Source organism: Haemorhous mexicanus, chromosome 20, assembly GCF_027477595.1.
Source record: "Haemorhous mexicanus isolate bHaeMex1 chromosome 20, bHaeMex1.pri, whole genome shotgun sequence".
NCBI classification, from domain to species: Eukaryota; Metazoa; Chordata; class Aves; order Passeriformes; family Fringillidae; genus Haemorhous; species Haemorhous mexicanus.
The window spans coordinates 555,960-568,811 of record NC_082360.1 but is presented as its reverse complement, the minus strand read 5'-3'; the positions used below and the strand labels follow the sequence as shown (position 1 = coordinate 568,811).

The 12,852-nt window shown below is 63.5% G+C and overlaps 1 protein-coding gene and 1 long non-coding RNA gene across 2 annotated transcripts; both read left to right on the top strand.

Annotated features, from left to right (window-relative positions):
• Positions 1 to 402: 402 nt before the first annotated feature.
• LOC132336831 (TBC1 domain family member 24-like) lies at positions 403 to 5,693 on the top strand. The gene is made up of 8 exons (XM_059864728.1): positions 403 to 505; positions 837 to 1,117; positions 1,521 to 2,578; positions 3,066 to 3,224; positions 3,581 to 3,644; positions 3,905 to 4,000; positions 4,159 to 4,435; positions 5,059 to 5,693. The coding sequence occupies exons 1-8, from the start codon at positions 403 to 405 to the stop codon at positions 5,202 to 5,204; spliced, it is 2,184 nt and encodes a 727-aa protein (XP_059720711.1). The 3' UTR covers positions 5,205 to 5,693.
• Positions 5,694 to 8,886: 3,193 nt separating this feature from the next.
• LOC132336715 (uncharacterized) lies at positions 8,887 to 10,644 on the top strand. Its single transcript, XR_009488934.1, has 2 exons — positions 8,887 to 10,074; positions 10,218 to 10,644. It is a non-coding gene; the product is annotated as an uncharacterized LOC132336715 (long non-coding RNA).
• Positions 10,645 to 12,852: the final 2,208 nt, after the last annotated feature.

Below are 12,852 nucleotides of genomic sequence, written 5' to 3'. Positions count from 1 at the left end.
CCGTGAGCACGGCGCTCATTCTGCAGCTCTGCAGCGCGTTCTGAGGCTGGGAGCGATCGGTACCGAGCATTTCCCGGGGGCACACCGGGAACGCGGGAGCCCCACGGCCGGGCCGCAGCCGCCGCAGCCCGAGCGGAACACGAAGGTTATCCTCGGGAAAATGAAGGGCTCATTTACTGCCCGTGTTGCTGTTTGATGCTATCTCGGCCCACGGGGTGTTTACAGCCCCCGGCCGGGCCCGGCGCGGAATTGGGGCAGGAAGGGGCGATGCGGGCGCGGAGCTGCTCCACCCCTCGCTGTGTTTACCCCAAATAAACCGCGGGGCCGGGGCTGGCCCGCACCTTAAAAGCGCGGGCAGGTGCGGGGCCAGAGGGGACCCGGCAGGGGTGGCCGAGCTGGCACATGCTGCAGGTGGGGCTCAGCCTGCCCCGCTGCCCCGGGGGCGCGGCCGCCGCCCTCCCCATGGCCGAGCCGGCCGCGGGCGAGGAGCCGGGCACCGGGCCAGGTGAGTGCGAGAGCGGGACCCGCCCGTGCCGGGCCACGGCCGGGGGGCGCAGGGGCCGGGGCACAGCCGGGCTCCTGCCCCGAGCCCCCGGCTCGTCCCGGGCCGGGCAGAGCCGGAGCCTCCGTTCAGCACCCGGGGCCGGGGCACCGGCGGTCGGGTGGGCTCGGGCTGATGCTCCTCGGTAGCGGGGCAGGGCCGCGCCCTGAGAGAGGAATTTGGGGTGAATTTGGGCTGCAAACCGCCCCCGATCGACCCCCGGTGGTGTCTCAGCCTGGTTTCTGTGGCCGGGAGCCCCCGTGACTGTGCCGGGGTCAGGCTGTGTCCGGGACAGGAGTCGGCCCGAGCGGCTCCGGATCCAGCAGCTCCTGCCTGAACCAGGCTGAGCCCGGCCCGCTGCTCCTGCTGGCCTTGGGCAAGCGCCAAACTGAGCTGGAGAGCGAGAGCCAGAGCCGGACCGGGCCCGGGACCCTCCCGATGTGCCACCACGGGCTGTCCCCCGTGTCCCCTCGGCTCAGTGCGAATCCATCCCTGACCCCCAGCAGCCGAGCACAGGCGCGGTACAAACGTCCGAGGGTTAATGAGTGCGCTAATTGGCGGTGTCCCCGGGCGTGGGTGAGTGCCCAGCAGAGCTCACCCACGCGGGGACAGCTCCCAGCCCCGGCAGGTCTCGGCTCAGCCCTCCCGAGCGCCGGGGAAATGCCGCTCCCGTCTGTCCAGGCGGAGCTCGGAGCCTGCTCTGCCCAGCGCCGGGCCGGCGGCTGCCCGAGCCCTGATCGGGGCCGGGAGCTTTGGGAGCGGTGAAAAGCCCCTCACGGTGTGAGAAGCTGCCTTGACACCCAGCTGGGACCTGGCCCCACACTTCTCCGGGGCCCGGAGCTGATGGGAGCGGGAGAGGGCAAAGCCTGAAACGCTTCCCTCTGCGGGGGAGAGCAAAGACATGCAGGACGTGGCTGTGAGACTCGGAGCGCCCTGAGCCGGGGTGGAACGCTGCTGGTGCGGCGGTGAGAGGTGATCAATAGAAGCTCTTTGTCCCGCAGAGGCGCTCGGCTCCTCCCCGATCACCATCGTGGTCACGTCCGAGGCTGACACCTGGGACATCGACACCTCCCCGGGCCGGGGCTGCGGGCACTTCGTGGACTGGGACAAGATGCCGGAGGCGCAGGGGCCGGCGCAGCTCCCGCGGGACGTCCTGGGCCGGCCCCCGAAGGAGCTGAAGCGGCTGGCGAGGGAAGGCTGCTGGGCCGGGAGCCACGCGGGCCGGGCCCGGCTCTACCCCCGGCTCATCCAGCGCGTCTCCTGCCGCCTCGTCACCCCCGACGCGCTCGTGTACCGCGACGTGGCCGCCCGGCTCTTCGGGAAGCCCAGCGTGAGCTCGCACCCCCTGCCCGAGTTCCTGGAGGGCTGCCCCGTGCCCACCTACTGCCTCAGCCCGCACGGCGTCACGGCCCTGAAGAAGATCCTGATCTGCGTGGGCGCCCTGTTCCCCGACATCACGCACAGCCCGCTGCTGCCGGCGCTGGCGGCGCTGCTGCTGCACTACAGCGAGGACGAGGCGCAGTGCTTCGAGAGCCTCTCGCGCCTCATCGCCAGCAACGCTCCCCACGCCGCCTACATCGACCAGTCCTTCCTGGCCCACCAGGCCTCCTGCATGACCTTCGGGGACCTGGCCAGCAAGCACTGCCCCGCGGCCCACAGGCTCATAGCCGGCGCCGCCGACAACGTCCTCGAGGTCTACTCGGAGTGGCTGTCGTGGCTCTTCCCCGGGCTGCCCTTCGGCTACGCCGTGCGCGTGCTGGACGTGTTCCTGCTGGAGGGCCAGAAGGTCCTGTACCGCATCGCCCTGGCCCTGCTGAAGCAGTTCAGGCTCTCGGCGGCCCCGGCCGGGCCGCAGGGCTCCGACGTCAAGGCCGAGCTGCAGGCTTTCGTCAGGAACATCGCCGAGCACGTCACCGTGGACAAACTCCTGGAGAGAGCCTTCGGCATCCGCCTCTTCTCCCGCAAGGAGATCTGGCTGCTCCACATGGCCAACAGGAAGGCCTTGGTGGAGAGGGGCATCACCGTGGTGCAGAGGAGGTGAGGAGAGCTCTGCGCCCCCCAGCTCTGGGGCTGAGCTGGCAGAATGGGAGCTCCTGTGGAGAACCCTCGGGGGAGCTGCAGGAACCTCCCGCAGCTGTGGCTGTGCTGGGCCCTCGCAGCCCCTGGGGGACCCTGTCAGGGGACACGGCACAGCCAGAGCTGGGAACCCTGCCAGGGGACACGGCACAGCCAGAGCTGGGGACCCTGTCAGGGGACACGGCACAGCAGAGCTGGGGACCCTGTCAGGGGACACGGCACAGCCAGGCCTGGGGACCCTGTCAGGGGACACGGCACAGCCAGAGCTGGGGACCCTGTCGGGGACACAGCACAGCCAGAGTCAGGGACCCTGTCAGGGGACATGGCACAGCAGAGCTGGGGGTGTTGGCACAGAGCTCACGGTGCACAGGGCAGGGCAGAACCTGCTGCAGGGGCTGTGCCCCAGAAGCAGAGGGCCCCAGCCCGGCCTGATGTCCCCCCCCCCCAGGCCGTCCTTCCACCTGGCCGTGGACATGCAGAAGTTCAGCTCCAGCACTGTCACGGCGCAGGAGATGCGCCTCGTCTGGTCCTGGCTCCCCGAGCGCTTCTCGCTCTTCCCCCCGCTGCTGCTCTTCTCCACCTCCGAGGACGGCTGCAGCCTGCAGAGGTGAAGCCTCACCTGCCCCGGGGCCGGGCGGGCCGGGCGCGGGGGACACCTGGGCAGGGCTTGGTGCTGGAGGGAGGAGAAGCACGAGTGACCTGGGCCACCTCTGGGGCTGCTGGGGCCCCTGCTGGGCTCCATTTGGGGTCCTGAGGGTGGCTTAGGGCAGAGGGCAGAGGCTGGCCCAGATGGCCACCGACACCTGGGCACCGCCCGGGGCACAGGGAGCCCTGTGGCTGTGCCAGGCAGGGATGTCCCCGTGTGCCAGTCTGTGCCAGCACGCTGTGAGCGGCCAGGGACAGCCAGCCCGCCCTGCCCAGGGCTCCAGCTCCCCCCGAGCCCACCCTTGTCCATCTCTGCAGGTTCTACACGTGCTGTGAAGGCTACGAGCCCACAGTGCTGCTCATCAAAACCACCGAGGGGGAGGTGAGCGTTTCCAGCAAGGCTGGGGAAGGGGACGGGCTGGGTGACCCCAGTGGCACTGCTGGGAGCACCCACGGGCTGCGTGGTCCCTGTCCTGCCCCGGCCCGGGTCTGCCCCCGCTCCCAGGGCAGAACAAAGTGCACCTCGGCCACCAGGACACACCTCAGCCGGGGCTGCTGGGGAACCAGGAGGAGAGGGTGAGGGGGAGAGGGGCCACGAGTGAGGCTGATCCGTCCCCTGAGCTCCCTGTGCTCTCTCCCCAGGTGTGTGGGGCCTTTCTCTCCTCCGACTGGGCCGAGAGGAAGAAGAGCGGAGCCACGTCGGGCTTTTTTGGGACAGGGGAGTGCTTTGTGTTCACTGTGAGTCACGGTTTGTGGCCGGCTCTGTCCCTTCGGTGCTGTCCTGCCGGGACACGCCGTCCCTTCCCTGCCCCAGGTCCAGGGCCGGAGCAGCAGCAGCACCTTCCCCCAGGGTGGCGCGGTGCCCCGGGGGTCACCAGGTGTGTCCCGCTGCCCAGGTGCGCCCCGAGGCAGAGAGGTACGAGTGGGTGCTCATCAAGAAGCCGGAGCTGGCCAAGGCCGTGCCGCGCTCCCGGCAGCGCTCGCCTTCCCCCGCTCCCGAATCCCCGCCCGGCTCCTCCCGGGCCAGCCGCAGCTCCAGCCCCAACCACCTGGCCGTGCCCTCGCCGCAGGGGAGAGGCCGCCTGTCCCCGTTCCTGGCCATCAGGCACTTCCTGCTGCCCTCCAAAACGGCCTCCATGTTCATGTCCGGCTCCCGGGACGGGATCGTTATCGGTAAGGGGGATCGATACCGGGAAGGGGGATCGATATCAGTGAGGGGGGTCGATATCGGTAAGGGGGATCGATACCGGGAAGGGGGATCGATATCAGTGTGGGGGATCGATATCGGTAAGGGAGGGGTCGATATCAGTGAGGGGGATCGATATCAGTGAGGGAGGATCGATATCGGTAAGGGGGGATCCCTATTGATAAGGGGGATTGATATGGATGAGGGGGGGATCCCTATCAGTAAGGGGGGGATCCCTATCAGTAAGGGGGGGATCCCTATCAGTGAGGGGGGATCCCTATCAGTGAGGGGGGGATCGATATCAGTGAGGGGGGATCCCTATCAGTGAGGGGGGATCCCTATCAATAAGCGGGGATTCCTATCGGCTCCCAGGAGCTCCGGTTGGGGATACCGGGTTCAAGTCCGGGCAGGCGAGGGCAGCTCCCCTTCCCCAGCCCAGGGAGCTCCTCCCGAGAGCCCCAGGGGGCCCCCACAGCCGAAACCCCGCCGGGGTTCGCTGCCCGGGGCGGGAGCGCCCCTGCCCAGCCCTTCCCTCCCTCCGTGCGGGGGCACCGGGGCCGAGGCTGGCAGCAGCCCGGGAGGGCCGGCCCGAGCCTGGCTGCTCTTGCAGGCGGGGGGGGAGGCCAAGCGCTGTCCCTGGACGCCAGCCTGCTGCGGGGACACACGGAGCACTGCGAGACCTTCGACAACCCCCCGCTCTGCCAGGAGAACTTCCAGGTGCAGCTCTTGGAGGTGTGGGGCTTTCAAAGAGCCTAGGTGCCCTGGGGACACCCTGTGTGCCACGGGGACCCCTCCCTGCCCTGGCACCCCCAGCCCGGCTGGGGCCACCTGGGCACAGCTCCACTCCCCGTGGTCCCCTCGCGGCCAGAACGGATCAGACTGGATCAGATCGGGTCAGACTGGACCAGATCAGCCCTCGTGGGGCTGCGGAGAGAGGCCGAGGCTGTGCCAGGGCTGGAACTGCGGGCGCTGCCCCTGGGGGACATTCGAGGTCCCCTCCCGCAGTTTAGACCCGGCCCACTCCACCCAGTCTGGCCCAGTTTGGGGAGCTGGAGGGGAGGGCAGCTTGGCTGGAGCTTCTCACACCTCCCTGGCCTGTCTGCAGCGTGGGGCTCAGCAAACAGGGACAGCACGGGCAGCTCTTGTGGGAATTCTGAGGCCAGGCTCCAACACCGAGCTCCAGAGCTCGCCAGAAACACTCTCAGATCTGCTTCCCCCCGGCCCAGCCCAGCACGGCCCCTCAGGCCACCCAGAGGGTTCTGCAGCCTCCGTGGGGATCCAGGACTGCCCGGGACCCTCCAGCACCGGCAGAGACTCTCCTGTCCCTGTCTGGAAGTGCTGCCGGGGATGGCAGAGCCCTGCCTGGGGTTTGGGGGCTGCCCAGGCTCTGCCGAGCCTGTGCCGTGCTGAAAGGGACCCTGACAGGGATCCTTTCTTCTTTCCCTTATTCCATTGCTGAATAAAGTTCCAAACTCTTGGAGGAGTCAAACAAAGTCCAGCACAAAGACACGGTGGGGAAGCAGTGGGGCCGGGAGGCAGAGGGGACGTGTGATGGGGTGTAAAGAGATCTGGGACCTGCTCCCACTTCCCTGGAGAGGGTCAGCACCCCAACCCCTCACCCCATGGCCCCACAGCACCCCAACCCCTCACCCCATGGCCCACAGCACCCCAACCCCTCACCCCATGGCCCCCCAGCACCCCAACCCCTCACCCTACAGCCCCAGGGCCCCTCAGCCCCTCACCCTACAACCCCAGGGCAGCCCACCCCTGCCACCCCTGCCCATTTGCCTTGACATCGGGTCTTCACTGAAATCCAAGGAAACTTCAGCCCCTGTGTGCTCTGGATGGAGCTGGAATATCCATCAGCTCATCCCTTTGGGATGTTTCTGCTCCTTGTCCCCACAAAAGTGTCTCAAGCAGCACAGGGACCTGCCTGGCTCTCCTCTGCTCCCTGAGCAGCATCCTGGGCTCCTGCCAGCGTTGGCACAAGAAGAGCAGCCCGGGGTGGCTCTGAACAAGGGGGAGTTAACGAAGGGACGATCCCTCCCTGCAGGTCTGGGTCATCTCCTGCCCCCCCCCCGAGGTGAGGGACAATTGGCCACTGCCTTGTACCACAAACCGCTACAAAAAGCACATTTTGTGAGGCCCGGAGCTGATTTCCCGGGAGATCTGGGGGTGTGGATGCCCTGCTCCCTCGGAGGGCCGGGCTCGGCGGTTCCCACAGCGGCACACGAGGGGGCAGCGCCGAGGGGCTGCTTGGCTCTGGGGCAGTTACACTGTGGCAGAAACCGCTCAGAGTGTCCCCACCGCCCGTCTCACCCAGAACTGACTCCCACAGGGCTGTCTCGGGAGAGGAATGCGCGCTGATGGCTTGGGGTGAAGGAGGAGAAGAGGAGGTGCGTGGGGTGGCAGTACCAGGCGGTGCCTGCAGCCTCCCCCTTCTCCTGCCGCGCACAGCAGACGTTTCTGTTCAAAGCCAGACTGTGGAGCGGACAAACGCTCACCTCTCCCTCCTCCTCTCCTTCCTTCCTCCCTGCCCTCTTCCCTCACCCTCACCAAATGCAGCTTCCAGAGCCTTGGAACGGGAAGTCCACGGGCCCCTCGTCTCCCTGCAGCTGGGGAGAAGGTCCCGGTACGTTTTTATCTCCCACCCCGTCAGATCCATCTGCATCCTTCCCATTTCCCTCTCCCAGCCCCGTGCAGTGATTCCCCTCCCACCCACCTGCTGCACACACAGACGATTCCTTGTCACTGCTCTGCCACCAGCTCCTCGTGGAACCACGTGTAATGTCCCACGGCAGAAATTCCGGGCTGGAGCAGAGCCCTCAGTGCCACAGGAGGGGTTTTGCAGATGTTTTCTTCCAGTCAAACCCACAGCATTTATCAAAACAAACGTGTTTCCATCCTTGTTTCCACACAATTTAGTCCCTGGAATTGCTCACCCTGGCTCAAGGGCTGGTTTTGTTTCCCCCCTGCAGAGCTGGGTGATTCCTCAAGGCATCTCTGGACTTTTCCTTGGAAATGCAGCAGGCGCTGGGTATGGAAAATCCCGCTGTGGTTCCCTGCAGAGCAGAGCTGCCCTGGGTTCAGCAGGGTCTGGCTGCTCCAGAGGGGGCTGGGGGTGGGCACTGCCCCTCCCCAGTGGGAATTTCCCCTCCCCGGAGGGGAGCTGGGCCATGCAGCCCCCCCGGGACTGCCCCTCCCTCCTTCCCTCCCTTCCTGGGGGATTGTTTTCAGCACTTTGTTGTAATTTATCTGAAAAATACAATCCCAGAACGGTTTGGGCTGGAGGGGACCTGAAAGCCCACCCAGCGCCACCCCTGCCATGGCAGGGACACCTCCCGCTGTCCCCGGCTGCTCCAAGCCCCAGGGCCCAACCCGCCCGGGACGGGGCGTTCCAAAGATGTGTTTTAGTGAGCAAACATCACCCTTTATCCCCAAAACCTTGCTCACACTGGGAGTCATGGGCACCGGGCTCCCCTCGAAACTCTAAACCTGCAATCCACAGCCCCCCACGGGGAGTTTATCTCTAAAGAAAGGGTTAGATCTGCTGGGGGAGGCAAAGATGTTTATTGAAAATAAGTCGGGTCAACCTTAAAGGAACTCTGCCTTCAGATACTGGAGAGCTGTTTATTCCCTCGGGCTGAGCTGAAGGTTCCTTTGTTTCTGTTTTGAGAAGGAGTGGCAGAACACTTCAGCGGGTGATGATGATGCTCCTCGTTTTCCACCCACGTGGAATTATCTGTACGTACATTTCTGTGAGCTCTGGAAATACGGGGATGAGCAGCAAGATGGGTTTTGATCCCGTGGCAGCGAGCAGCTCCCGGGCTGCCGAGGCAAAGGGGGTGCACCGCTGGAAATGCATTTCCAGAAAGGGGTGATTTGCACTGGAGGAAAACTCAAATATGTATTTAAAGGAGGTGAGCTGGAAGAGTTCACAGGAGAGCAGAGCGGGACAAAGAGCAAATATTCCTGCAGGGGAAGGGTGGGCAGGCGGGTTTCTGATGGTGTTTTTATTTATAATCACACTTCAAAGCAGCAGGCTCTTGCTGCAAAGAGTAAATAATGAATGGAGATATTTTTAACCTCCTACACAGCCTCTGGGTTTCATCCACGAGAGGATGGCAGCAGACAGAGCACTGCTGGGCCTGCCTGGCTGCTGGGGACACGAGAGCCAGCCGAAGGTCTCCCTTTGCTCCGGGGGACCCAGAGCTCAGCCTGGGCAGGACAGAAGGACAATGATGGAGTTAAAGTGGAAATCCAACCCTGGGGAACTCTGAGGGACCGGGCTGGGAGAGCTGGGGGTGCTCACCCGGTGGAGAGAAGGGAGAGCTCAGAGCCCCTGCCAGGGCCTGAAGGGGCTCCAGGAGGGGAGCACCTTGGGAAACAGAGGGGACACAGGGGACACAGGGGGCACAGGGGGCACAGGGGGCACAGGGGACACAGGGATACAGGAAATAGAGGGAACAGAGGGGACAGAGGGGACACTCGGAACAGAGGGGATACAGGGGACACAGGGACACAGGGGGCACAGGGGACACAGGGAATAGAGGGAGCAGAGAGGACACAGGGACACAGGGAATAGAGGGGACAGAGGGGACATGGAATACAGAGACACATGGAATTGAGGGAACAGAGGGGACACAGGGGACAAAGGGAATAGAGGGGACAGAGGGGACACAGGGAATAGAGGGGACACACGGAACACAGGGAATAGAGGGGACACAGGGGACACAGGGGACACAGGGAATAGAGGGGACACACGGAACATGGAACCCAGGGGACACCGGGAACAATCTTCCCCCTGCCCTGCTCCTGGTTTAGCTCTGCCTGCTCTCCTGCCCTCGGGGCTGTGTCCAGGTGCCCTCCCCCAGGACCCTGGCAGGCTCCAGGGCCAGCTGGCAGTGCCTGCAGGCTGCAGCCAGCCCGGGCTCTCATGTGCCACCTGTGTGCCATCTCCTCTGGGAGCTGCCCGGGGGAGCCGTGCCATCACCGTGGGCATTGCCTGCAGCCCAATCCATGGATTTACTGCGGCTCTTTAGCCTCAGCCTGGGGAAGGGATGCTGGTTCAGAGCCTTTCAAAGGCCCCTGGGGTTACTGGCCCAATTTCTGGCCACGGCTCCCTGGGAGCTGCTGCTGCAGGCCCTGAACTCTGCTGGGCACCGACCCTGCTTCAGCTGAAAAGGAGCAATTGTCCCAATTCCCGCAGTGACTGTCCCAGCCTGCCGAAATCAAAGGGATGTCTGAGTGCTCCCCTGCCTGTGGGGAAAGCAGGAGCAGGTTAGGCACAGGAGGGGAGGTTTAGATTGGGAATTAGGAAGTATTTTACTGCAGGGCTGAGGAGGCCCAGGAACAGAGAGGCTGTGGACATCCCTGGCAGTGCCCAAGGCCAGGCTGGACAGGGCTGGGAGCAGCCTGGGACACTGCAAGGTGTCCCTGCCCATGGCAGGGGTGTCACTGGAGGAGCTTTAAGGTAATTTCCAAGCCAAACCATGGTGGGATTCTCAGATTCCAGGTGCTGCCAGCCTGGTCTGGAATTCCCCAGATTTGCACAAGCAGCTGGAGCAGGAGCTGTGGGGCTGCTGCTTCCTCAGCCTCTCAGGAGATCCTTTTCCTTACAGCTGAGGTGATTTTAAAGCACTTTTACAATTAGAGAAGTATTTTTGTATTTCCTGTCATGCATTTACCAGATCCCCCCAAGAGCCCCCAGAGCACTGAACAAATGGGCTTGACTCGTTCAGGGGGACCAGGGCTTTGTGTTCCTTTCAGATGGGTGTGAAGGATTCCCCACTCCTGAGAATCACCTTGGCTGTTGTCACAACACTTCTGTGCTGCCACGGCCACCTTTCCCAGAGGCTGCTGGCACAGCCTGGCTGGGATCTGCTCCCTGTTGGAGGATCTGCTCCCTGTTTGCTGGAGGATCTGCTCCCTGTTGGAGGATCTGCTCCCTGTTTGTTGGAGGATCTGCTCCCTGTTTGCTGGAGGATCTGCTCCCTTTTGCAGGATTTGCTCCCTTTTGGAGGATCTGCTCCCTTTGTTGGAGGATCTGCTCCCTTTTGGAGGATCTGCTCCCTTTGTTGGAGGATCTGCTCCCTTTTGAAGGATCTGCTCCCTGTTGGAGGCTCTCTCACCCTCACTCCCTCTCTGTTCCCTCCCCCCTCCTGCCCTGCCTTTAATGAATGACTTGTTGTGTAAATTCAGTCTTCTGTGTTTATTTTAATTTGTCTGCTCCTGATTAAGGAAAAAATTCAGCTCCAACTCCTGGCATTCGCTGGGAAGCTCTGTCGAGCCAAGCTTTTAACCCCACGTTCCCAAAGGAACTCAGGGATGCTGGGGGTGCTTCTCTGGCAGTGTCCAGTTGAAAGCTCCCTTCAGGGGCCTGGCTCTGGAGAGTGCAGGCACTGATGGAAAGGCCTGGGCGTTTCCAGCCTGGCACACTCAGGCTCCTGGGCACTGGCCTCGTGGTCCCTACAGGTACATCCCTGTCCCTCTCAGCACATCCCTGTCCCTGCGGGCACACCCCTGTCCCTGTGGGCACATCCCTGTCCCTGTGGGCACATCCCTGTCCCTGCGGGCACACCCCTGTCCCTCCAATCACATCCCTATTCCTGCGGGCACATCCCTGTCCCTGCGGGCACACCACTGTCCCTCCAATCACATCCCTATTCCTGCGGGCACATCCCTGTCCCTGCGGGCACACCACTGTCCCTCCAATCACATCCCTATTCCTGCGGGCACATCCCTGTCTTTCCCAGCACACTCCTGTCCCTCCCATCCCATCCCTGTCCCTCCCATCCCTACCTGTCCCTCCCAGCACCTGTCACCGTGCCCCACGGGCTGAGCGCTGCCCTCCAGCCCGGGCACACCGGGTCCCCGGGGAGCCCCGGGCGCTGGCAGCGGCCGTGACCCCTCGGACCCTGCAGGCACACCGAGAGAACCGAGCCGGGCCGGGCCGGGCCGGGGCTCGCTGCTCGCCCCTCTGCACGGTGTTCATTTAGCCCCGGGACACCCCCGGGGTGAGGTCCCTGAGCTCCCCCAGCCCCCTGAGCCCCGCAGAGCCCGGGGCCGTGCCCAGGCACGAGCCCTGCTCAGCGCTGCTGGATCCCGGCTCAGCTCCCCCTCCTCACAGCCAGCTCGGCTCTGCTGCGGGGTCACATCGTCCCAGCTCGCAGGATAATGGGCGGAGAGAGCCTGGAGACACCTGCTCAGTGAAGCACCAGAGATGGAGCAGATGCATTAAACCCGAGGGGAATTGCTGAGAACAAAGTGCAGGAGTTCCTGCAGCTCGGGGTTATCTGCTGCTTCCATTGCAAACCAGCGGAGCATGGCCAGCTCCATTCATCAGCCTGAGCCCTGCCGGAGCAAATTTCCCTGCCTCGATGCTGTCCCTCCTCAAAGAGACTCCCAAAAAAGGCAGGCCCCATGCATCTTTCATGGGGCACTAAAAACTCACTCTGCCATCTATAATTCAATCCGAGCTGCAGAGGCTGAGGAGGGAGGGGTTCCGAGGGGGGAGATTTCTCTGCCTGCCTGGAGCCCAAAAACTGCTGCAGGCAGGGAGGGGGCGGGAGGGGCAGGGAGGGGGCAGAGCCAGCCCAGGCCGGCTCTCCCAGCCCCACCCGGGCTCCCCCAGCTGCCCCCAGGCCGGGAGAGGATGGGGCTGTTGAAAGCACATTTCCACTCCACAGCACAGATGTTCCCAGCCCGTGCCAAGAGAGCGGGAGAGGCTCAAAGAAAGCAAACATTGTCCCAGGGCAGAGCGCAGCGAGCAGGGAGAAGGTTTCTCTCTTTTTTTGCTGTTATTATTATCACGACGATTTGGCAGCGTGGAAATGGATTTCTCTCGGGCCTGAGTCTGTTCAGCTCAGCCCTATTCAGGATTTTATCCTGAAATCCAAGTGCCTCCCTGGCACAGGGACTCAGGTCCATGTCCAGGGCTGTCCTGTCCCCGTGTCCCCCTATTCCAACCCAACCCCTCCGTGTTTTCATACCCATCCTGGCTGTCTGGTGTCCCGGGCAGTCCATGCCATAACAACAAGGAATTTTCCACACGGGGACCAAGCCTTTCCGTCCTTTCCTGGTGTTTGCCGCTCAGATTTTGCCCACCCCACATTTGCTCTGAAGCCGAAGCAGGAAATGGCAGCTTGAGAGGCAGGAGCTGGAGAGAGCCAGGAGATCCCAAAAAAGGCATTTTAGGGAGAAAGTGCTGACGCAACCCAGCAGTGCCGGATGCTGCAGCGTTGATAAATATTTGATTTAGCCTGAATAGGAAGGCATCACGTTCAGAATGACCTGAAAAAGAGGGAAGATGACAACGACAGTGCCACTGAAAGGCAGATTCACACGGTGAGCATTCCTGAGGCTCACTCTGCCTTGAATTGGAATGAACGGGAGTTACCTGTGG